The sequence below is a fragment of the Herpailurus yagouaroundi genome, unplaced genomic scaffold, assembly GCF_014898765.1.
Source record: "Herpailurus yagouaroundi ecotype Mexico unplaced genomic scaffold, PumYag 182, whole genome shotgun sequence".
Lineage (NCBI taxonomy): Eukaryota > Metazoa > Chordata > Mammalia > Carnivora > Felidae > Herpailurus > Herpailurus yagouaroundi.
The window spans coordinates 9,232,632-9,256,517 of record NW_024412413.1 but is presented as its reverse complement, the minus strand read 5'-3'; the positions used below and the strand labels follow the sequence as shown (position 1 = coordinate 9,256,517).

The following is a 23,886-nucleotide window of genomic DNA, read 5'->3' as shown; positions in this document are numbered from 1 at the left end:
TTCCCTTCCCTTCCCTTCCCTTCCCTTCCCTTCCCTTCCCTTCCCTTCCCTTCCCTGGGTGGGGGAGGATAGAGGCAAGGGCCAGAAGAGGTGAAGCCAGCAATACCTAGTTGTAGCGGTATGAGAAAGAAGGTTACTGGGGCGTCTGGGTGGCTCAGTCGGTTAAGCGTCTGACTTTGGCTTGTGTCATGATCTTGCGGTTCATGGGTTCGAGCCCCATGTCGGGCTCTGTGCTGACAGCTCGGAGCCTGGAGCCTGCTTCCGATTCTGTGTCTCCCTCGTTCTCTGCCCTTTCCCCATTCATGCTCTGTCTCTGTCTCAAAACTAAACATTTAAAAAAAAAAGAAAGAAAGAAGGTTACTTACACTGGAAGATGCACCCAGGGATCCTGTCTCTGTCTCCTCCCATCCTGGGCATGTTGGGACCCCGAGTGGTGCATAGCTGGCTTTCCCTGTGTAATTCCTGGGGTGCTAGATGCGGGAGGTAGGAGAGCAGCGGTGGTAAGAGCAGCGCTCAGATCTGCACCGCTTTGCCATCCTTCCTCTGTGTCGGACCCACGGTTCTCACGGGCCAATGTGGGGACGCGGGGAACTTCAGTCAGGATGACTTCATTGTTGCCGGGGAGCAAGTGTGTGCTCCCCTTGCCGGAGCTCTGTACGAGAGGCCGCCTCTTTGGTCTTGAGCCCATGAGCTCCTTTTTAGTTCATTTTTCAAGTGCATTTGGGTAGATGGGTGGGTGGGTGTGTGTGTGTGTTTTCCCAGTTAACAGCCAAGCCTACAGCGTCCTTGGGGTTTACACTCAGTGTCACCGTGCCAGCCTCACCTGAACTCCTTGTGCCCCCCCGCCACCTGAACACTTTCCCCAAGAAGCAAAGCATTTGTCAAGTGGGAGTGTCCACAGAGTTATTTTTCCCTTTGGACCTTTCTCATGTGTGGACTTGAGGTTATGTCTCCGTGTGCAGTAGTCTGGTCCATGTTATTATTATTTTTTTAACGGTTTATTTTTTTTGCAGAAAGTAGAGTGGGAAAGTTTGGTGTGGGTAAAGGGTAAACATGATGGTAGGAAAAGCAGCCTATTAGGAGCTGGAATCCTGAGTTGTGGAGGTGACTCTGCCACTCCCTGTCTCTGGGACCTCTGGCAGGTCACCTCCCTATGTGTGAAGTGACGCCATGGGACTGGATGAGCATCTGCTAACCTAGTCTATTAGGTTAGACCTTCTCAGGTCTCACCTTACAGGAAGTGGTAGCCAAAGGATCAAAACAATCTACGCTACCGTGGTGGGAAGGGAGAGGGAGAAGGTTGAAGTGCATGGTAGGGTAATATAATATAATATAATATAATATAATATATAATATAATATAAGAAGGGATTGATGAACACTGAGCTAAGGCTTTCTTTCTACAACCTCAGTAGATTGGTGGAGAGATTTTGTTCACAATGAGCGTGATCCATTCTTCCCCCCCACCCCTTGCATATGCAGATATGTCATGGGGCGTGGTATCTCTCCCTTGACCCTAGAGCATGCAGGCTAGAGGCAGGAGGATTTGGGTTGCTGGAATTCATAGAATGCCCTGTCCCTACTGCCGCGTGGCCTGATGGGGGAGGGAGGAGGGGTGGCTCTTGAGTCCCAGGTGGTGATGGCTGTGTTCTGACTTCGTCCTCAGGTGAGAGATGGCAGGCTCTGGTGAGCGCAAAGGCAAGAAGGATGACAATGGCATCGGCACGGCCATTGATTTCGTGCTCTCCAATGCCCGGCTGGTGCTGGGGGTGGGCGGAGCAGCCATGCTGGGCATCGCCACACTGGCAGTTAAGCGGGTAAGTGGGCGCAGCCAGGGCCAGGAGTGGGGGAGGCCGATGAGGCTGCCTCTGTAAAGTGGAGCTGACCTTGAATGAGCCTCGGATACTGCTAATGGGGGCATAACCTGGAAATCTGACATTGTTAGATGAGCCCATAGGAGAACTCAGCAAGTCTACTTCTAGGACTCCGCCCTGAAGAAATCGGTGGCAATACAAATAAGTCTATCCCAGTGAGTAAACAACTACAAATAACCAAAATGCCCTTCCTTAACTCCCTGATTTGAAGTAGCAACACTCCCACCACATACACACTTCCTATTTCCCTTTTCTACTTTATTTTTCTTAACATCTATCTCTGACTGCGTATGTCACATTTAACTTGTTTATTCCATATTGCCTGTATCCTTCCACTGCACCGCAGACTCATGCGGGCAGGGATTGGGTCTCTGTGTTTTACTGCTTGACTCTGTGCACCTAGAACAACGCCTGGCATGTAGGAGCCACTCGGTAAATATCCGGTAAATAAATGAATCCGTGTTCAACATTATGGTACGTTCATAAGGTACAATGCTGAATAGTCAGAAAAGGTACATAGTGTTGACCACTGGGTTCGTTTTCAGTGACAGTGGGGAGATGATAAAAAGGATGAGTGAAAAAAAATCCAGTTTCACAAGTATACGTAGAGTAGGATCCTAAGTATATACCTACATATTTCCCAGCAGGAGCCAGACCAAAATATTAACAGTCGTGTCTGTGTTGTGTCCTTATGGTAGATCTGTTTCTTGTTTGCATCATTTAGTGTTTCCTGAGATTTTCTGCACGGAGCACAGTGTTCCATAATCTAGAGTAAAACTAAAGTTATTGAAAAATAGTAGTCAGGGGTGCCTGGGTGGCGCAGTCGGTTAAGCGTCCGACTTCAGCCAGGTCACAATCTCGCGGTCCGTGGGTTCGAGCCCCGCGTCGGGCTCTGGGCTGATGGCTCGGAGCCTGGAGCCTGTTTCCGATTCTGTGTCTCCCTCTCTCTCTGCCCCTCCCCTGTTCATGCTCTGTCTCTCTCTGTCCCAAAAATAAATAAACGTTGAAAAAAAAAAAATTAAAAAAAAAAATAGTCAAACCCCCTAGGGCAGAGCTGCTGAGAAGAAGGGAAACGGAGGCAGGAAGCTTCCTATGCCGCGGCCTCTGCTATTTCAGATGTACGATAGGGCGATCAGTGCCCCTACCAGCCCCACCCGCCTGAGCCATTCAGGGAAGAGGAGCTGGGAAGAACCGAACTGGATGGGCTCGCCCCGACTGCTGAATAAAGAAATGAAGACAGGCCTGAGCCGGTCCCTGCAGACCCTTCCCACAGACTCCTCAGCCTTTGACGCAGGTGAGGACAAGGCCCCCGCCCCTCCGGGGCTTCTCTCTGGGTGCTCAGTACCGCCCCCGCTTTCAGCAGACCTTTCTTGAGCACCTGTGTGCCAGGCACTGCGCTTGCACTTTCGTGCCAGGCCCTCCTTTCCAGGGCCGAGGCAGCTGTGGACTGAGCGAGCGCGGGAAGAGCTCATGTGCCTCTCTCTCTTGCCTTGGCAGATACATTCTGCCCGCCCCGGCCCAAGCCATTGGCCAGGAAGGGCCAGGTAGACTTGAAGAAGTCACGGCTCCGCATGTCCCTGCAGGAGAAACTTCTTACTTACTACCGGAACCGGGCGGCCATCCCTGCTGGCGAGCAGGCTCGGGCCAAGCAAGCTGCCGTGGACATATGTGCCGAGCTCCGGAGCTTCCTGCGGGCCAAGTTGCCGGACATGCCGCTCCGGGACATGTACCTGAGTGGCAGCCTCTATGACGACCTGCAGGTACCAAGGTGGTTCTCACGAAGGGTAGGGTCGGGTGCTGACCAGGATGCTTCTCCGGGGGCGCCTGGGGGGGGCTCAGTCAGTTGAGCGTCGGACTTCGGCTCAAGTCACGATCTCACAGTTCGTGAATTCGAGCCCCGAGTCGGGCTCTGTGCTGACAGTGCGGAGCCTGCTTTGGATCCTCTGTCTCCCGCACCCCGCCCCCGCCACCCTCCCCGGCTTATGTGCGCACGAGCGCTCTTCACGCTCTCTCTCAAAAAAAATAGTAAAACATTTAAAACAAAAAAAGCCGTTTCTCAAGAGTGCTCTTGGTACAGAAGATCGGTGTCCCAGGCGTGCCAGAAAGACTGAAGTCTTGGGTCTTACTGTTTCTGAAGTCCACCTGCTGCCGTAGCCCTTGTCGTGTCTTCCTTAACCCTTTCTGTTTTTTTGTTTTTTGTTTTTTTCTTTTTTCTTTTTCTTATTCTGACAGACCGGGGTTCAAATCCTTGCTCTGAACGAATTCGTCGTTTCCTTTATTGATGGGGGAATACAAGATGGTGGGACCTGTGTTTGGGGAAAGTTCTCTCTTGAGCAGATTAAATCCCTCAAAACCTTTTTAATTGTGCTCCAACAGGTGGTGACAGCTGACCACATCCAACTTATCGTGCCCCTGGTGCTGGAGCAGAACCTGTGGTCGTGTATCCCTGGTGAGGACACCATCATGAATGTCCCCGGCTTCTGCCTGGTTCGCCGTGAGAACCCGGAGTATTTTCCTCGTGGTAGCAGCTACTGGGACCGCTGCGTAGTAGGGGGCTACCTTTCCCCCAAGACGGTGGCAGACACATTTGAGAAGGTAGTGGCTGGCTCCATCAACTGGCCAGCCATAGGGTCCCTCTTGGACTACGTGATCCGACCGGCACCACCCCCAGAAGCCCTGACTTTGGAAGTGCAGTATGAGCGCGACAAGCATCTCGTCATCGACTTCCTGCCGTCGGTGACCCTCGGCGACACCGTCTTGGTAGCCAGACCACACCGGCTGGCCCAGTATGACAACCTATGGCGGCTGAGCCTGCGGCCCGCAGAGACGGCACGCCTGCGGGCTCTGGACCAGGCCGACTCGGGCTGCCGATCTCTGTGCCTCAAGATCCTCAAGGCCATATGCAAGTCCACTCCGGCTCTGGGCCACCTCACTGCCAGCCAGCTCACCAACGTCATCCTCCACTTGGCCCAGGAGGAGGCTGACTGGTCTCCAGATATGTTGGCCGACCGATTCTTGCAGGCCTTGAGGGGACTCATCAGCTACCTAGAGGCCGGAGTCCTGCCCAGTGCCCTGAACCCCAAGGTGAACTTGTTTGCAGAGCTCACTCCTGAAGAAATAGATGAATTGGGATATACTCTCTATTGCTCCTTGTCTGAGCCGGAGGTGCTGCTGCACACGTAGGGCAGGTGAAGGCCAAAGTGGACGTCAGGCGGTCAGACCCTGGCTTCTCCGTTAGAAACACGTGGCTGCACAGCTGGTGCCTCACAGGGTCCCTAGGTGCCTCCTATCTTGCTGGTCATCGCCCCGGTCACTTCATGCTGATTAGAATGCCATCTCTTTGCCTCTTTTCTCACCCAGCCCTTTCTATTTTTGTTACCAAACACTGTGCTCCTACTCCTCCCCGCCCCCTTGCTCCAGGCTGACTTTTCTGGAATGAATTGAGAAGGTGAAGCACTGGCCTGACCTGAGCTGCTGTTTTGCAGTTTGGCCCAGGTTTTCTGCTCCTGTCTGCCCTTTGGCCTGTTTTCTTTCCAGTGTCGCCTCTGTCTGTTCCTCTTGTTCACGCCTTCTGTTTTGTTTTTCTCCCTGGAGCATATCTGCCCCGTCAAGATGTTGCCTTTGAGCTGAATGTCACCGAAGAGTTCTGATCTGATCGGCACGTTTCCGAGCTGAGCTCTGCAGAGTGAGCGCTCAGACACTATTTAGAATTTCTGGGGTTAAAACCGGGAGAAGAGCTGGCTCTTGACCCAGGTTCCTGGAGAAGCAGCCCACGTCCTGACCAGCTCAGACTCCTAAGTGCTGAGAAGGTCCCTCCTGGGAACACGGTTACTGACCCACGCAGGAGTGAGGCTCAAGATAAACTGGATGCAAAGTTGCCTGTAGATTGTGTTTTTTAATGGCCATCTGTGAGGGTGCCGCGGGGGAGCTGGAGGTGGTGAGGAGGGCCTGGGGAGGGTGCCTGTGCCTGGTGTCTACCAGATCAGCTGTGACAGTGGAGTGGCAGGAGGACAGGAGGAGGACGAGGGAGGGAAGGGGCTGCCTGCCGGGGCACCGCCCCCCCCCTGCACAAGTGCTGTTGTTCAGCCCCTTCCTTGCTTCTTGCCAATTAGGACGAGGCCTTCGAGGACGCAGCCTTGGGGGAGGTTGACAGGTGTCTGAACGCTAACTGGAAAATCCAGTCACCAGTCGAGGCTTGGTGACTGAGTTTTCTCCCCCATCAGGCCCCGCCTCTCTAGGATGCTGCCTCAGAGCAGGAAGGGGCCCAAAGCCAGCCCTTCCTTCCCCAGCTTCTGCCACAGGAACGTGAGAGCCGTGCGTGCCGAGCCCCCCAGGCACCGTCGAAGGGCGAGCAGACTTGCGCTGACCTCTTCCCCGTCCTGTCTCAGCCCGCTCCTGGGGAGACTGGTGCTACCTAGGGAGAGAGTTCGTGTGTAAAACACGGGGGGGGGGCGGTGCAGCTTGCTCCGCCCCCTCTTATTTCCAGCTGCTAAAACTGCGCTGTGTGTATTGCAAAGTATCCTGAGGGTGGGGAGGAGTGCTTAATACACGACGTCTGTGCGTCTTGTGTTGTGCTTTTGTCCTGTCCGTGGCAAGAAGCCAGTAATAATTGTTTCTGATCTGCCCATCCAGTATTTCGTTCTCCCATCAACTTTTATTATTTTTTCTATTCTTCCTACCTCCATCGGTGAGATTCTGGTGAAGCTCTCCACAGCTGTCTCGTTCTTTCCCAACGACAGCAGCATGAAATGACTCTAAATAGCATTGAACCCTCAACTACCTTTGAATTTAGGGTAGACGGTCCTGCCCCCTTCTTGTCATGGGTTAGGAGGGTGAACTAGGGTTAACCTCGACTCTATTGGGAAAAATTTCCTGCTCCTCTCTATGTGTGCAGAGGTTCCTTAAAGTGGCTCAGCTCTTTCATTTGTATGAAGCTCCTGAGAGAGAATGAAACAGAAAAAGCCTGGAACCCTGAGAGAGATTCTCCACCCTGGCTGTTCATCAGAGTCAAATTCGGGTTTAAAGGAAATCTCTGTGCCTGAGTGCTGCCCTCGGTGACTGGCCCGGAGGGGATGGGGTAGAGCCTGACCTTGGTGGTTCCGGAGCACGGAGCTCGCTTCTCGGATCCATTAGAGGGAAAGGAGAGGGGAGGCGGTCTTCATCGAGGTAAAGCAGTCGGTTTTCCCAATGTATTATAGAGTCAAGTTTTCTCAAGCTGGCATCTCTGACCAAATTGCATGTAAAGCATTGGAAGGAGAGCTGGAAAGAAACAAAAGATTTTAAAGACTTAAGCCCAGGTTATCAAAGCCAAGTGTAACTGCCATTTGGTTTTATCTCTTTTCTTCAAGAGCAACACAAGGGCATCTCTGTCTCTTAACTGTGTTTCACAAAAAACCAAAAACCGTGGCTTTCCCATTTCACAAGCAAGAACCACCTGGAAGTCCTCAGAACAAGAAGCAGTGGAAATTCTTGGCCCTGGTCCTAGTGGGTTTGGTGACCGAGACTGGGCAAGCCTTGTAAAACGTGGAAGGTTGTCCAGTGTGTTGAGGTTCTCGGATGGAAGAGGATAGCATTCTGCACCCCCTCCCGATTGTTTTAATCTTTGGGGAAGGACGTCGTGCCTTTCCCCACCACTCTCCTGCCTATGTACCCAGTAACTCCCACCTTTGCCTGAAGTCATGGCACCAGCTCCTACTTCTCTGGAAATTTTTTTGCACCATGTATGTGAGCAAACCACAGAGTTAGCCTAATGCTTAAAAATATACTCGTTGTCTCGAAAGCATAATCCATTCCAAAGTATATTTTGATTTTTTTCCCTGGTGCCCCTTCCTGAAAAATGAGTTCAGGATAACAGTATTTTTATGATATGCTTTGTCGTGACTGTTTTCCCCCTTCAAATAAATGATCAAAGTTAACGTTTGGAAAAGCTGTGTCGAGGCCTATGGTCTTTCCTCCTGGGTCTCGGCCCCTGCTGGTCTCCCTGTTCACATCCCAGATTAGCTGATTTTGCTCCCTTGTACTCCAACTTGAGAACTCCCATGGTTTTGACAAGGAATTAGCTTCATGATCACAATCTCCTGGAGAGGCCCCAGCGGGGGTTCTGTAAGTAGGGAAAACCTGCATTGTGTTGGAGTCCTCTGCCGTAGCCTATCTTCCTTGAGGCTGTGACCTTGCCTGGAAACTTGTGTTCACAGGGTTTCTTAGTACTCTGCTCTTCCTGCTAAAGGTCCAGGCCAAAGACAATGGTAAGGGACACTTAAGACTCGATCTGTTAGGCTGTGGCCCTTTTAGACACTGCTGGTTCTCAGTGGCCAAAATACTAGGTGAGTTTTTTGGGTTTTTTTTTAAGTTTATTTTTGAGAGAGCAGAAGCAGGGACAGAGGATCTGAAGTGGGCTCAGCGCTGACAGCGGAGAGCCCCATGCGGGGCTTGAACTCCTGGGCTGTGAGATCACGACCTGAGCTGAAGTCACACACTTAACCAACTGAGCCACCCAGGTGCCCCCCCAGATGTGGGTTCCGAGGTGGAGTCCAGCGTGTTTACCTTTTTGTTCAGATCACCTTGTAGTCTTTAAATTCTTGGTCCCTGAGGCCAAGTCCACAACTTGCCTTCCAGTCACTTGCCTGCCCTTCAGTAGCAGTTGATACATTCAGCTGGTAGATTTGGAATCAGTCACTGGTCTTTGTGTCCCACCTTGGCTAGGTCCACATAGAAGTAGCTTCGCCCTGAGACCTGGGGAATTGCTATCTTTTATTCTCCTTGAGGGAGGAAGTAAAGCTGGGGAAAATGATGTCCTTCCACAGCATGGAAAGAAAAAATAAAAATCTCCTTTCCCACAGCGTTGACTTGTGTGTGGTATGAAACATTTTCCTACAGGAGCGGTACTGGTTCTCCATTCTCAGCTAGAACCTCGGACGTGCTTGATCTGGGTCTCCATGATAGAATGGATGGGACAGGTTGCCCCCGGAGCCATTCATCAATGACCTCTGCAGTGTCAAAACTGGGGCAACATTACTTTCTTTAATTCTCAACCTCCTGCCTAGTCATCTGTAAGGAGGCACTGACGGGTCTCCTGAAACATGCCCCGTGGGTTCTTCGGTACACCTTGGAAGACTTGTGTAATGGTTCAGGGATACTTAAGTGCCTTTGCACGTAAGACTAGACTTTATATCTTGACATTTGTGATTTCTCCAAAGCAATACAAAAACCATACTTTGCAATATGCTTTACATGTACCAGTTGTTGGTTTCATCAACTCAATAAATACTAGTAGTCCTCCGAGGAAGCAGGATGATAAAAGGAAAATGGGGAGTGGGGATTGGGAGGTCAGGATCAGAAGACCTGAGTTCTAATAATAGTAATAACCATTTATTGAGCATTTATCAGCACTTTGTTCAATGCTTTCCGTACATAATCTTACTTCATTCTAAGCATAAAGATACTCATCATTAGCCTCATTTCACAGATGAGGACACTGGCTCAGCAAGGATAACTTGCGTAACCAAAATGTCTCCGCCACTAAATGGAAGAGCCAGGATCCTTTTGGAGTTGCCTCTAAAACCTGTCTTCTAAGCCCTACCCCATACTGCCTCCACGGAAAGCTGTATGGCTTTGGGCCACACACCTCATCGCATTAGTTCGGTTTGCTGTTGTAAAGAAGTCGTTGGGCTAGACTGAATCAAAGCAGTGAACGGACAAGGACAGCGCTCCCCACATTTTTTGACCTCACAGCCTTGCTACAGATAATTCTATGGCCCACCGAAATGGAGGCAGAAACTTAAGGTTTCTGCCCCCACAGGGCCTGACTGGGGGAAGGGGACTGGAGGATGGTGAAGAGCTTTCTTGGCACTCTTCGCAGCTCCCCGATAGAGAGCAAACTGCAGGCCCTACCCTGGACCGCTGCTTCCAAACACACGAACCCTCCGCCCCCCGCAAGTGGGCGTGGGTTTTCAAGCTTCTCTCATTAGCGGCATTAGGGGGACTTGCTGAGAAGTGGTTAGGTTACACCGGGCAGTCGCAGAATTGGGTGTTAACTGACAGTGGCAGATACCAGTTTAATAAAATCTCTTGGGGCAACTGCATCTGCATAAACCAAAAGAAGTTCCCTTGTGATGGACTGAATACTTTTAATAGAATAGCAAATATTTTAGCAGGTTGGGTACGTAAAAATACCTTAAACTGGGCTATAGATTATGCATCTTCCCGCCTGGACTTGAGAGTTGACAGTAAGGATGCAGAGTTGGCCCTTTATGGTAGATGGGCATGAAGCATTTGAAATCCCGACTGAGGTCCTGTCTCCCCTTTCAGCTACTTAAGGCCTTGCATATGGTGGAAGTGCACACGAAATGCCACTTCCTTTCCCCTAATTTCATGTAGGGCCTGAAACTGGATGCTAATTCGGAGATTCACTGAGGGGGGCAGGAAGGGGCCACACGGGTTCCGGCCTGTCGTCACCATTGAACGCTCTAGGTCGGGGAAGGAGCCGGCGCAGCCACGGGCCGCTACGTGTGCGCAGAGTTGCGGAAGCCACTGCAGCGGGAAATTAACCGAGACTGGCCCACCGAGAACAGACTCCAGCAGCGGGAACCTCACTCACCACTCCGCCCCTTTCCGCTTAGACCTGGGCTCTCTCAGCGAGAAGCCCTCCCACCTCGGGCTCAGAGCCAATAGAAAATCGAGATATATATGACTCACCATGTCTAACCAATCAGCTCGACGCTCGCTCTCCGCCAACATCTCGCGCGACAACCAAGCGGCCTCGAACCTCACAATAAAAACCTTCCTTGGGCAGAAAGACTTCTCTCCCCGCCCCCGAAGCTAACACCGGAAACGAGGTGTGTCGAAGAATCCCTCCGCGCTCTTCGGCACCAGAGGGGAAAGTGACTCTTTGATCTTAGTTGCCCTGTAAAGTAGTGCGCCCTTTTCCTTTCTTGAGACTCTAAAAATAATTCACATTCTTTTCACAGCTACCTTTTGGACATAAAAGTCGTAGGTTGGAGATAGTAGGGGCGTCCGAGGGGCGATAATGAGTGGGTAGGAGGCGTGGGTCACGTGACCGGAGCGGAAGGATATGCCCTGTGATGCGTCCTCATAGAGGCAAAGTCTATAAAGGACCCACGGCCGGCGGGCCGCGGCCATTTCTCTCCCTCCCGCCTATAAATGTAGAGCTCCTGTGCGAGTGCGCGTTCTCCCTCCTCCGCTCCCCCAGGGTCCGCGGCCGCCATGGCGTATTAGAGGCAGCAGTGCCTGCGGCAGCATTGGCCTTTGCAGCGGCGGCAGCAGCACCAGGCTCTGCAGCGGCACCCCCCAGCGGCTTAAGCCATGGCGTAAGTATCGGGGCCGGGCCGCTCTGGCCGTGCCCCCGCGGGTCGGCGAGGGCATTCGGCTCGCTTGGGCGCGGCCTGCGGCCGGCGGCGTCCCGGAGGGGGAAGCGGTTTTACGAGCGCCCGAGACGCGTGACCCCTGTTTGGGTGTCCCCGAGACGCCGACGCTTCTGTGTTGGGGGAGCGCGCCCCGTCCCCGGGGATAGAAGTCCTCGACGACCCTGGCCTCCGATTCAGGGGCGCGTCCCCGACCGGTTCCCAGCAAAACGTGGCAGGAGCCAAGATGGCGGCGGGGCAGGGCGGTGGCGCGGTGTGAGTCACGGGCGGGTGTGGGCGGGGCCGGCGGCCCAGGCCGTATTTGGACTTGAGGATGGCGCGCCTTCCTCTGGCGGCCGGTGGAGGGATGGCCCAGCCCCGAGGGCGTCCATCTTGTGCGGCTTGACCGGGCGGCGAGGAAGGTGGACGCGATGGCTCTGAGGCCACGTGTTCCCGATTCTCTGCTGTCGAGTGGAATTCTAGTTTGGCCAGTCTCCCTCCAGGATGAAAAGATGAAGTTCTGGGACCGGCTGGTCTCTAGTGGGCCTTGGTTTCTGGTTTCTTTTCAGGCTTTTCACGGCATCCAGCAGCAGCGTTGCTGTAACCGACAAAGACCTCTTCGAATCAAGCACATTCCTCGATTCCAGTAAAGTCCCGCGACATGGCCGAGATGATGAGCTTCCTGAGCAGCGAGGTGTTGGGGGGGGACTTGATGTCCCCCTTCGACCAGTCGGGTTTGGGGGCTGAAGTAAGCCTAGGTCTCTTAGACGATTACCTGGAGGTGGCCAAGCACTTCAAACCTCATGGGTTCTCCAGCGACAAGGCTAAGGCGGGCTCCTCCGAATGGCTGGCTGTGGATGGGTTGGTCAGTGCCTCAGACAACGGCAAGGGTGAGTAGAAGTCCTTTGCCTGCCGGTGGGACCTGAGCGTCGGGCTTGCTGCCTTGTGTGTGTATCTGACTGCTTTTCAATCTTTTGCAGAGGATGCCTTCTCCGGGACAGATTGGATGGTGGAGAAAATGGATCTGAAGGAGTTTGATTTTGATTCTCTGTTCAATATAGATGACCTGGAAACCATGCCAGATGAGCTTTTGGCCACTTTGGATGACACATGTGATCTCTTTGACCCCCTAGTCCAGGAGACGAATAAGGAGCCCCCCCAGACCATGAACCCAATTGGCCATCTCCCAGAAAGTTTACCCAAAACAGACCAGGTTGCCCCTTTTACCTTCCTGCAACCTCTTTCTCTCTCCCCAGGGGCCCTGTCCTCCACTCCAGATCATTCCTTTAGTTTAGAGCTAGGCAGTGAGGTGGATATCTCTGAAGGAGATAGAAAGCCAGACTCTACTGCTTACATTCTCATGATCCCTCAGTGCATAAAGGAGGAGGATGCCCCCTCAGATAATGATAGTGGCATCTGTATGAGTCCTGAGTCCTACCTGGGGTCCCCCCAGCATAGCCCCTCGACTTCGAGGGGCTCTCCAAGTAAGAGCCAGCTGTCTCCATGTTCCCTCTGTGGTTCTGCCCGCCCCAAACCCTATGATCCTCCTGGAGAGAAAACGGCAGCAAAAGTAAAGGTGGAGAAGTTGGATAAGAAGCTGAAAAAAATGGAGCAGAACAAGACAGCAGCCACTAGGTACCGCCAGAAGAAGAGGGCGGAGCAAGAGGCCCTTACTGGCGAGTGTAAAGAGCTAGAAAAGAAGAACGAGGCTCTGAAAGAGAGGGCAGACTCTTTGGCCAAGGAGATCCAGTATCTGAAAGATTTGATAGAAGAGGTCCGAAAGGCCAGGGAGAAGAAAAGGGTCCCCTAGTTGGGGTTGTCAGTGGAGTATGTGCTTGTACATAGGCTTGTGCTGCAGCTGTGTGTTGTAATAAATTATTTTGTAGTGAAAGTACTTCTGTGAGTTGTGCTTGCTTTCTGGTCTCTGGTAAGGCAGCCTTACCAACCTTGGCCTGGCGGTTGTGATCACCCCAGAGGGAGGGATTGGTTCAACCTCATTGGACTTAGAACCCCCTGCAGTAGGCTGCTGGGTGTTTTTCTCGAGTGGGGTTCAGGCCAAAGAGCTTTACCCTGAGGGAGCTCGTGGCCAGGAGGTACAGCCTGCTTCTGCTTCCTGCAGAATTGTGATCTGTCCTTAAGTGCCCAGATAAGGCCTGCCTGAGTCAAAGTTTCTCTTCTAACTTTTACATTTCTGTAGAGGCCTCTTCCCAGATCTCAGAGAAATGGGTCTTTGGTTTTTTGCTGGGAGTTGAGGACCGACCTGTAGCTTGAAGTTCCTGGCCAGAGCTGGGCTCTAAGGCTGGCAGATGTCAGGACAGTACCAGGAAGCCACACTACTGCAACTTGGATTTCTCAAGTCTGAGAAGTCATCCTTTGTCTGGAGTCCATCCTGGTCAGGTCACCTCATCTTGTGTGTCTTGTGGGTCTAGCTCTCCAGGGAGGGAGCCTTGCTTTTTATCTCCATGGCAGTGTTTGAGCCCTTATGTGTATTCTCAGTTCTGTGATAACCCAAAGGGAAACTGGTGCATGAAGGAGCATCAGGCTCTTAAACCTGTTTTGCCCCTTGAGTTTGAAACCTGGATGCGTGTGCAAGGGGAGGGGAGGCCCATGTTCCCCTGATTTTCCCAACACCTAGTGTTGGAATACAACCAATGACCCAAATGGGAACATTACTCTGAGGCATGGGGGGTGGGGGGTGGGGGCGCGGTTCACAATGGACCTTGGGCCTGGTACAGGTCTTACCTTGAGGTGGTAGAGATCCCACAAGGCTGTGGGTCTCTCCCCACAGTTGACTCTGCAGGGACCACCCAGCTAGGTATTAGTATCACAGACAAGATCCCACCCCCCAGCCCCATTTAAGCAGCTTAACTGCAGCTAAATATGTGGGGATTTACTGGTTGAACAGCATCCGCTCAGCCTCACACATTGAGATTACAAAAACTAAGTTCTATTCAATTTTTTTTTAAAGACCACAGAGGAGCTTAAACTCAGCAACTGTGAGATCATAACTTAGGCCAAAGTTGGATGGAAGTTGGATGTTCAACCCACTGAGCCACTCAGGCGTCCGTAAAATGCCTGTTTTTTTTTTTTTTTTTTTTTAAGTTTTTCTTTTAATGTTTATTTTTGAGAGAGAAAGTGTGTGTGAGAGCAGGGGAGGGGCAGAGAGGGACACAGAATCCAAAGCAGGCTCCAGGCTCCCAAGCTTGTCCTCACAGAACCTGATGAGTGGGGCTCGAATCCACACACCGTGAGATCGTGACCTAAGCCAAAGTCTGACGCTTAACCGACTGAGCCATCCAGGCGCCCCTAAGATGCCTTAAAAGATTTTTGAGCTGGGTGGCTTGGATAGGTGTCCGACTTGATTTCAGCTCAGGTGGTAATCTCCCAGTTTGTGCGTTTGAGACCCTAATCGGGCTCTGCACTAACAACACAGCTATTTATTTCAAAATAAACTAAAAAAATTAGATCTTAAGTAATCCCCACACCCAACGTGGGGTTTGAACTCCCAACTCTGAGGTCAAGAGTCCAGCCAGGCGCCCCCAAAAAGTTTTTCATAAGGATTACCTCTTACCCACTTCACAGATGTGGGAACCAAGACTTAGGGAGGTTGAGTAACATCCCCCGCTACCAGGTGGATTCAAATCCAGGCAGTCTGACTCCACAGAATGTTTTTAAATGGTATGGCTCCATAATTCCTTCTAGGAAGGATTATAGGGGGACCCCGGACACTTGTCTTAAACTGGGAGTTCAGAGAAAGCGTGTGTGGGTGCTAAGGTGGTGTGCCACAGATCACAAACGTGGAGGCTTTGTTAAGATAACACCCATTGTCCACGTGGATCATCCCTGGTGGCTTTGGGAAGGAGCTGGAGGAGAGTGGGGAGCCTACAGCCATTGCCAAAGGCCCCCACATGAGCACAGCTGTCACCTGTAACCCCTGCTCTATGCCTCACTTCAGCTTTGTGACCTTACAGTTTTTAAATCCGAGACGGGAAATAAGAATCTACGACTACAAGTGCTTCCTTCTATCTACCCCCAAAAGTATCTTATGCTTTGTATGACTGGGCAGCTGCCCCAGCCTGGGGCATGTAGGGTGGGACAGGAGAGGGACACGGAGAGTTGACAGGAGGTGAGAGAGACCACAGCTCTGGAAGTGACCCAGCCACCTTGTCACATCCAGTGCCAGTGAGATCCTCTGTCCTTGGAGACAGTGACCCACTCCCCCATTTGACTGAAGGGAAACCTTTCCCTGGGTTGCCCTGAAGGGCAGTGCAGACTAAAGGCTTAAGGCCAGGATGCTGGGCTATGCCCCTTCCCAGGCCCCTGTAGCTAAAGACTCCCCAAACCACAAATGGCAGGGATGGGGTGGGCAGCAAAGGCCCCTGTAGAGTCTGTAGGCTCAGGCCAGGGACCATGCTCAGACTTCGCCCTCCTTCACTCTTCGCTGTGCTCCAGCCACAAGGGCCTTCCTGCATCTTTCTGCTAAGCTCATGCCTCCCTCAGGCCCTTTGCACTTGCTGTAAACTCTGCCTGCAAGATTTTTCCAGAGCTCCTTCCCTCTCTCATGCAGGTCTCATATGTCATCCCAGAGGCCTTCCAAGAGGACTCTGCAAATGTCCCAGCCCCTCTGCCTTAACTGTTATTTTCCATGACCCTACCTATTTCCTATTCCCCAACTACAGTGTAAGTTCTCCGATGGCAGAGATCTTGCTGTCTTGTTCATTTCCGTATTTCCAGGACCCATGACAGTGCCTGGCACGTAATAATGATTACTGCTAATAGTCACTGAGAGTTCTGACGCTTGGCACTGAGAGCTTTGCGGTTATTGGCTCATTAGGAGCTGTGAGGAGGATCTGATGATTGTGCCTTTTTTATTTATTTTTTTAATGTTTTTTAACGTTTATTTATTTTTGAGACAGAGAGAGACAGATCATGAATGGGGGAGGGTCAGAGAGAGGGAGACACAGAATCTGAAACAGACCCCAGGCTCCGAGCTGTCAGCACAGAGCCCGAAGCGGGGCTCGAACTCACAGACCGCGAGATCATGACCTGAGCCGAAGCCGGCCGCTCAACCGACTGAGCCACCCAGGCGCCCCAATCGTGCCTTTTTTTTAATGAGGTAAGGCTGCAGGTGGATGCTGGTCCAGGGGCAGCTGGTATAGACAATGACCGAGGCCTGTACAGATAGGCCACGTGGGGTCTCCATGCTAGAGAGACCCACACAGAGGGAGGGGTGCGGGGCAGGGGGCGGGACTGAGGCCGAGGTCCGGCCCCAGGGCTGGGCTCTACCGTGGTGCGGTGGGCGTGGGGTGCTCCTGGTTCAGCTCCAAGCCCTCTGCTGCCTGTACCGAGGCAGGAGCCACTCAGCTCTCAGCATTGCCGCCTGTTCCGCCCCTAGGATGAGGCCGCAAGTGCTGGAGATCAGGGAACGGCCTTCGTGTTTCTCTGCAACTATTCATGAGCCCCCACCATTGTCCTGGATGCCGAGGATTCAGTGGTGAGGAAAACAGACCCAAGTCTCTGCTCTCGTTCTGGTGAGGGAGACCGCCAGTAAGGATAAAACACCTAGTGGCACCTGGCTGGCTCAGTCGGTGGGGCATGCGACTCTTGATCTCAGGGTTGTAAGTTTGAACCCCACACTGGGTGTAGAAATTACTTAAAATCTTAAAGTGAGACATGTGACGCTAGATGGCCGTGGGGCAGGCTGAGTACTCAGGTCGGGGGATCTGCCCGTAAGATGGGTGTTTAGGGAGGCAAAGCTGGCAGGAGACGAGGGAGGGAGGGGCCCAGGGGGTCGGGGGGAGGGCTGCCTGCAGGGGGGGACAGGCACACGGTACAGGGCCTAGTAGCCCTGATGGGACTTGAGTCTTTCCTCTGTGTGACCTGGGGAGTCCCTGCAGCAGGAGTGATACACTGGTTCCCATTTCAAGAGGTCCCTCTGATGGCCTGAGAATGGCAGGTGGGCAGGAAAAGAGGATGGGGCTGGGGTCAGTAGGGGTGAGAGAGGAGAGCCGGTCAGGGCCTGGATAGATTCTGAAGCTCAAGGAAGTCAGCCTCCGACGGGGCGTGTGAGAGAGGGGACTAAATGGCAGCTGAGCAACTGGAAGGGCGGTTTCCGTTTCCCGAGACGGAGAAAACCAGGGGAGGAGCAGGGTTTTCATTTCAGCCCCTGGATGCTGGCAGAGGACGCGTTCAGCCTCGGCGCGCCTCTTTGACATGCAGGTGGGGACGGTGGGGACGGTGGGGAGACTTAGAGGGCCGGAGACCAGGAGGGAGTCCAGCTGAAGACAGAAAGCCTCCCTCCCACCCCCAGTAGCGGCCCTAGGAGGCAGCACACCCGCACCGGGCACCACACGGTGAGGGGAAGGTGGCTCAGTCCGGTGGGAGGACGGCAGGTGGATGCTTACACGGGGTAGACAGTGACAGCTCCAGGACCAGGACTGTGTGAGGCTGGGTGACCTCAGTGGAAGGAGCAGGGACTCTTGGGTGGTAGGTCACAGCAGGCTGCCTGGAGGGATGGGTGTCTGTCCTGGCCTTCAAAGGATTGGAAAATTGTGGATGTAGACGGGAAGGCACCCCAAGAAAGCTGGCCCAGCAAACTCACGAATGGGCACATGATAGGAGTGCCACAGTCCCACCTCCCTCTCCAAGAGGGCTCCCTGCCCCCGCTCTGCCAGAGGAAGTCCCCTGATGGGGACCCACCCGGCTCCTGCTGGAACCCAGCCCTCTGTCCTCACAAGCTCCGGACAGGCCTGTGGCTGGGCCCTAGCGAGGCTCCACGTGGCAGTCCTGCCCCACTCCCACCTAGCCCCTGGGCCAACCCTTCCAGTAGTCATCAATGAGCAGGAAGTGTAGACGGCTCAAACAGCCTACCCCACTGTGGAAACCACAGGTAGCCTTGGCTGGGGCCCTCCCCCTGGTCACGTGAGTTCCTGCAACTTTGCTCAGCCTGGTCCCCCCCAAACCACGCGAGGCACAAATGCTTCCAGGCGCTTTGTATCTGCTCACAATGTCTCAACTGGGGAAGGCCTCCTCCTCTGGGTCTGCAGTCCTGGTGGGAATGTGGCAAGTCAGCCTCCTCTTGTTTGAGCCCTGTCCCTTCCTTTTCCAGCTGATGTCAGCCACCGGGTCCTGGAGCTGCACCCCCCCATCGGTGACTTCTGCACGCACCCCCGCCCATGGTGGCACATCCTCGCTTCCCCAGTGCCTCTACCAGCCTCTCCTGGGCCCTCAGCCACCTCCTGACCACTGGTACCAGAACTGGGCAGGGTGACCGTTAGATCCCAGAGTCCTCCCCTGACCTGCTGGCCCAGAATCTCAGCGGTGAGCACTAGTTTGGTCACTCAGGAGCACAGACACCCACCTCACTAGTGCCACGTGGCCCAGGTGAAACAACTGCCGGAAAGCCCACGAGCAGAGAAGCAGCAGAACCCCGGCTCTCGTGCCTGCAAACTCCCTGCCGTAGAGCCAGGCCAGTCGCTCGATACCTGGAAACTGGAAACAGGGCACCCGAGGGTGCCTGTGGAACAGTAGGTGTGTCCTTGTCAGCGGCTGGTCAGCCCCTCTTCCCGGGGAGTGTGAGCACGTGAGTGCTTGCACAGCTGAGCCAGCTTCTTGCCGAGCTGCTGAAAAGATGGAGGGGGTCTGCAAGGGTATCCAAGTTCGTCTCCCTCTCTCCACATAGGGGTCGTTAAAGCTCAGCAGGCAGGAGTGAGAATTTGAAGAATACCCGTCTTCCCCTTCTTTGGAACCAGCTCATTTGAGGAAAAGTGGGTTGATAAGGGTTTGGAGTAACGGCACCCTCCTCTCTGGCCCTCCTGGCCTCCTGGGTGGATGGTCTGCTTCCTGCTGCTGGGATGAAGGCCACCTGCACACAGGACAGGCTCCAGCTCTGCCTCAGGCAGGTCTGCAGGCCCCCTTCTGTCCCCAGGTAGGATGGAAAGCCAGTTAACAACCAAGAACGGACCCCCGGGACATGTGTGTGGGGTGTGGAACCCTCTCTCCTCTGGACAGGACCTACTTTGGGTTGGCAGACTGTGGGTCCCCAGCTGGCCCAGCCACAGGGGGCCTTTCTGAAGTCCTCTGCTAGACGTGACCTCTGGGGCCCTGTTTGTAGGGCGGAGAGTCAGATGGAGCTGCCCAGGGCATCCAGGGCCCTCTTCCCCATGAGGCCCGCAACCCCTCCACGGAGAGGCCCCTGGACTTCCAGGACTGGTCTCCTCCACCCTGAAGACCCAGCTAGTCGGTACATCCACTCACTCATGCTCGGTCAACATGCATGCGCCTGCCAGGAACGGTCCAGCCTGCCCTTTCATGGTGGTGTGGACCCAGCCCCATCTTCCCGCTTGGGCACAGACCTCGGTGTGATGCCCTGTTTCTTGAGCTCACCTTCTGAGTTGCCCCCCAAAAGAGCACAAGCCTTGGGCAACAGGGCAACCGCACTCCCACTGCCCGAAACCCCGAGTCAGCGGCTGTGGGTGCTACTTTTTCTCAAGGGCTCCCTTGTCAGCTGTGGCTGCCACCTTCAGGGGAGGGGCCTCCTCTTGGGCACATCAGCAGATGCTGGGTGAGTTGCTCTCCGCTGCGGGGAAGGGGGCACCTGCACTGGGGCTGGACTGCAGAACTTTTTGAAAAATTTATTTTAGAGAGAGAGAGAGTGGGGGAGAGGGGCAGAGGGAGAGAGACTCTTAAGCAGGCTCCCCATGCTCAGCACGCAGCCCGACACGGGGCTCAATCCCATGACCCTGGGATCATGACCTGAGCTGAGATCAAGAGTCAGAAGCTCAAGCGACTGAGCCACCCCTGCGGCCCCGGACTGGAGGGCTTGTGACCCGGAGCTCTAAGAACCATGGGAGATGGGGACAGGCCCCTTGGTGACAGAAGAGACTGGGAGACACCACCCCAGGCAGATCAGCAGCACACACGGCTCTCGGGTTCACGTTTATTAGAGCCCGGAAGCCTGCCCAGCAGCCGCCCTGCTACTCCTAGAGGTGTGGCCCTGGGGGCCTAGTGACTGGCTTCTCCAGAGCACACAGCCCAGAGGCCCTCCTCGGGCCAAAGCAAACAGTCAGACGTGTTTTCTGGCAGGTAGACGACCCCCTCCTGCAGAAGTCAGCTGTGCTCTGAGTGCGTGTCCTCCCCAGGGCTTCCAGCTCACCGTCTCCTTTCTAGCCACCTGCCCTGGCTCTAGCCCCCAGGCTTCGTTGTGCCAGGCCGGCGGCTTGGCAGGGTCCTGGGGTCGGCAGAGGCTGTGAGGTCAGAGGAGGAGACGGGCTGAGTGCCTTTCCCGCTGCGTCCTCCTGGGAGCCTAGCTGCCGAAGTATTCCTGCTGGAACTTCTGGAAGTCTTCCTCAGTGAACACGGTGCCCTCAGCCTTCTTCTTCTTCTTCGTCTTGGCCACAGGTCGGTCACAGGCCTTGCGGCCCCGGTTCTGGCGCACAACCTAGGAATGTGGGGGAGTCGGGATCCCTGGGTGGTGACTCTTGGCGCATGAGGGACTGCCCCTTGGCGCTGCACAGCCTGGTACAGCTGACCAAGTGCCTCGCTCTCAACCGGCTCTCACGCTGTCCTGGGAGGCGGGGCACACCACTTCCACTTACAGAGGAGCAAACTGGGGCCCACGAGGGGAACAGGGGAGAAAGGCCAGGCCCAGCCTCCCAGCAGCCCTGCTCTGCTCTCTGCCTTCCAGAGCGGGGGCCCAACCTCTGCTCCGCGCTCCGGGCAGGGACTCCCATGGCTCTCCCCGCGCAGGTTCCTCCCCGCGGTCTACCCCTCTGACAAACCTGCTGGGTGACTGACTCAGCCACTGTGCTTCTTGCACTGGTCATAAACTTCAGGTTTACTCTGAGATAGCTCTGACACTCTCGCTTCTGGAACTCAGCTGTGGAGGGCAGGCGGACAGGAATCATTTCTGATGTACTCCCTTGGGGGCCTCCGGGTCCCCTCCCGATATCTCCTCCCCACCCCCTGTACCAGCCATACCAGAGGCCCTGTGTCCCCTCCCTAGGTTACTCCAACATCCCGGGCTCTCCACACAGATCCCATTGAAAGCCCCCCACTGGCTCCCAGATGCTCAAGTGACTTATTCAACAAATAAGGCCCGAGCATTTACTGTGTATCAGACACTGTTCTAGGTGCAGGCCATACAGCAGAAAACAGAACGGAACTCCTACCCTCGTGGAGCTTACGTTCCAGAGCGAAGAGACACGGTACACAAGGTAAACGGTATTTTAGAGCGTGATACGCATCATGAAGAAAAACAGCACAGTAAAGACAAATGAGAAATGCCAAGGGTGGAGGACCGGGATTCTAAATAGGAGGGTCTCGGCAGGCCTCACTGAACTGACGTTTTAGCAAATGCTGGAGGCAGAGTGTATGGACATCTGGGGAAGAGCATTCTAGGTAGAGGGAACAGGCCGCGCGAAGAACCTGAAGAAGTGTGGTCCGTGTGTTCGGAGCACAGAAAATGGCTGGCGTGGGGAGCAGGACACGAAGCTGGAGAGGGGGCAGACCACGCGGGACCTCACTGGGCACCGAGTCTGATGGAAGCCACCAGAGGGTGAGGGGCAGAGGACAGACAGGTCCGACTTACATCACAGGATCACTCTGGCCACTGTGGCGAGAACAAGATTACTGGGTGTGGTGGTGGTGGGGACGGGGGATGGACGTTAAGAGGTGGTTGAAATAACCCAGGCGAGAGACGATGCAGCTCACACCACGGTGACCGTCACAGAGGTTCTTTAGCTCGGTCACTGAGGCTCGAGAGTCCCCTCATCATCAGTTATGTACAGTGACAGGTTGGGGGGACACGGGCTGGGATAAATAAAGGAGGTGACCTCTGGCACCCTACACTCCTCTTTCACACCAACATCGGTGGCGCTCAAACGCGGCTCACTTTCCTGCCTCCACGCTTTTGTTCATGCGGTTTCCTGCTTGGAATTCACAGCTCTGTCAACAATCACTTGAACATCTTTTATATACCAGGCCCCAGGGGTTCCAAGACACACTAGGAACTCACCAAGCCCTGCCACAGGTCAGAATACCCCACCATCCAGCCCACGCCCGTCGCTCCCCACGTCTGTTCGTCTCCTTAAGGGGAATCCTATCCCCCAGGATCCTCCACTACAAACTAGGCTCTGTTCTTGGTGTCTCCCTCTTCCTCCATCCTCCTTGCAGCCAATTCACCACTGAAGCTCATCAATGCTCCCCCCCCCCCCCCCCAACTGTCTCTGCACTATCGCAGTTGCCCAGGCCACACTGCCTCCCTCTGAACCGAGTAGGGGAGAGCAAATCTCTGGAGACCCACTGCCTGGTTACTACCTGTACCATCTGGACAGGTGTCTGTTTCTGCATCTGAACACTGGGTAACGACAGTACTGACCTCACAGGGTTGTGCAAGGAATCAAGCGAGCGAACGTTTATTTATACAGGGTTTAGAACAGCACCAGGCCCACAGAATATTAACTGTTTTGTTAGGCGCTCCCACCTCTGACCCTTGTTCACAATGTCATTACCAGGCTTCTTTCTTGAAAATTCTCAAAGCAACTAACTTCCTCCAAACTCCGCATGAGCGATTTTCTCTAGAGCACTCTTCCCCCGCCTCGCTCTTACACTCTCCGGGAAGATGCGTTACGTTCCTCTCCGTATTCCCAGGATCCCGCCCCGCGCCCGGCGCACACCAGGTGTTCCAGAAATGCCTGGCGAAACTTTCAAGCTCGGCCTCAAGCGCTCCCTCCTCCAGGGTGCCGCCCCCCTCCCGAGCTCACCAAGCGCGGACTTGGGCACCTTTCCCTTGGCCGAGTTCCGCAGTTTCTGGGCTTGGGTAGTCTTCGCTTTCCGGGTCCGCTTCACCGGAGCCCCGCTCGGCTTGGCCTGGCCTGGCGCGGCCTGGGGGGCTGCAGGGGAAGAGGGAGAGGCATGCACCCGGGTCGGAGGGCGCGCAGGGTTTCCATCGCACCGGGACCAAGCCTGGCTGGGATCGTTCCGTACCCTCGGGGATCCAGCCCGCCGCCCCCGCCGCCCCCGCCGCCCCTCCGCCCCTCCGCCCGCGCTGCACGGCTCCGGCCGGACCCTCCTCACCCTCTGGCGCCCCCAGCAGCTCTAGGCCCCGCCGCAGCAGGGCCGCCGACATGGTTACACTCAGCTCCGCCCACACGCTCACACTACTTCCGCCTTGGCCTCCCTGAGCTTCTCCGCGGAAACTCGAGCGAGAACAGAGGTTCCGGGGTGGGCGGGCGGAAGTGCCCGCCTGCCTTAGGACGCATGCGTTGGGGTTGCCACTTTACTACTGAGAGGAAATAGGGGCGGGAACCGGAGGCGGGGCCGACTTGCAGAAGGACGCATTTGTTGTCCAATCCCAATCCAACCATCCCTTTGCGCACAAGGCCACGCCTCCTCCCAGAAGCCGTCCTAAACCAGCCCAGGCTGGTTGGTCCAGCCTCTTGCGTCCTGTAGCTCCGTGGTGGGTGAGGTCCGGGGCGGAGCGGAGTGTTACGACTATATTTTTTCTGAAAATGGAAAAGAGTGCAAGGGGAGTATTTTTCCGGTACTTCAACCAAAGCAGCGTATCTCCCAGGTCGAGTATGGCATGAAAAACTGTCTTCCATTAAGTCAGACGTTAAAAGACATTTGCAAAAATGCAAAACCGTATCAGTGTTT

At 54.5% G+C, this 23,886-nt stretch overlaps 3 protein-coding genes across 5 annotated transcripts in view; 2 read left to right on the top strand and 1 right to left on the bottom strand.

The window, feature by feature from the left end:
* The window catches only part of MIEF1 (mitochondrial elongation factor 1), a 10,327-nt gene extending 4,572 nt beyond the window's left edge, over window positions 1-5,755 (top strand). For both annotated transcript variants that reach the window (XM_040490781.1, XM_040490780.1), the window contains exons 2-5: window positions 1,666-1,816; window positions 2,990-3,167; window positions 3,371-3,633; window positions 4,250-5,755. In XM_040490781.1, the coding sequence (XP_040346715.1) occupies window positions 1,673-1,816; window positions 2,990-3,167; window positions 3,371-3,633; window positions 4,250-5,056 (1,392 nt within the window). In that variant the 5' untranslated portion in view covers window positions 1,666-1,672 and the 3' untranslated portion in view covers window positions 5,057-5,755. The remainder of the gene's footprint in view (window positions 1-1,665; window positions 1,817-2,989; window positions 3,168-3,370; window positions 3,634-4,249) is intronic.
* Window positions 5,756-11,004: 5,249 nt separating this feature from the next.
* ATF4 (activating transcription factor 4) lies at window positions 11,005-13,126 on the top strand. The gene is made up of 3 exons (XM_040490782.1): window positions 11,005-11,199; window positions 11,802-12,122; window positions 12,213-13,126. The coding sequence occupies exons 2-3, from the start codon at window positions 11,894-11,896 to the stop codon at window positions 13,040-13,042; spliced, it is 1,059 nt and encodes a 352-aa protein (XP_040346716.1). The 5' UTR covers window positions 11,005-11,199; window positions 11,802-11,893; the 3' UTR covers window positions 13,043-13,126.
* A 7,024-nt stretch (window positions 13,127-20,150) lies between these two features.
* On the bottom strand, window positions 20,151-23,447 carry RPS19BP1 (ribosomal protein S19 binding protein 1). 2 transcript variants are annotated; one of them, XM_040490784.1, is made up of 4 exons: window positions 23,308-23,437; window positions 22,995-23,123; window positions 21,012-21,109; window positions 20,151-20,671 (listed from the first exon to the last, which is right to left on the bottom strand). In XM_040490784.1, the coding sequence occupies exons 1-4, from the start codon at window positions 23,357-23,359 to the stop codon at window positions 20,537-20,539; spliced, it is 414 nt and encodes a 137-aa protein (XP_040346718.1). In that variant the 5' UTR covers window positions 23,360-23,437; the 3' UTR covers window positions 20,151-20,536. The 2 variants fall into 2 exon arrangements, with proteins under 2 accessions (XP_040346718.1, XP_040346717.1); XM_040490783.1 differs by lacking the exon at window positions 20,151-20,671 and adding an exon at window positions 20,788-20,897 and having other exon boundaries at window positions 20,932-21,109; window positions 23,308-23,447.
* Between the last annotated feature and the right edge of the window lie 439 nt (window positions 23,448-23,886).

What these genes read in the sequence shown, in the direction of transcription:
- RPS19BP1 (XM_040490783.1), bottom strand. Translation starts at nt 23,359, where the DNA reads ATGTCGGCGGCCCTGCTGCGGCGGGGCCTAGAGCTGCTGGGGGCGCCA. An exon ending in GGTGCCCAAGTCCGCGCTTG is followed by an intron (nt 21,110 to 22,994) that starts GTGAGCTCGGGA and finishes TGCCCTCCACAG; the next exon opens with CTGAGTTCCAGAAGCGAGAG. An exon ending in GCCCGGAGCGCGGAGCAGAG is followed by an intron (nt 20,898 to 20,931) that starts GTTGGGCCCCCG and finishes CAGAGAGCAGAG; the next exon opens with CAGGGCTGCTGGGAGGCTGG.
- ATF4 (XM_040490782.1), top strand. Translation starts at nt 11,894, where the DNA reads ATGGCCGAGATGATGAGCTTCCTGAGCAGCGAGGTGTTGGGGGGGGAC. An exon ending in TGCCTCAGACAACGGCAAGG is followed by an intron (nt 12,123 to 12,212) that starts GTGAGTAGAAGT and finishes AATCTTTTGCAG; the next exon opens with AGGATGCCTTCTCCGGGACA.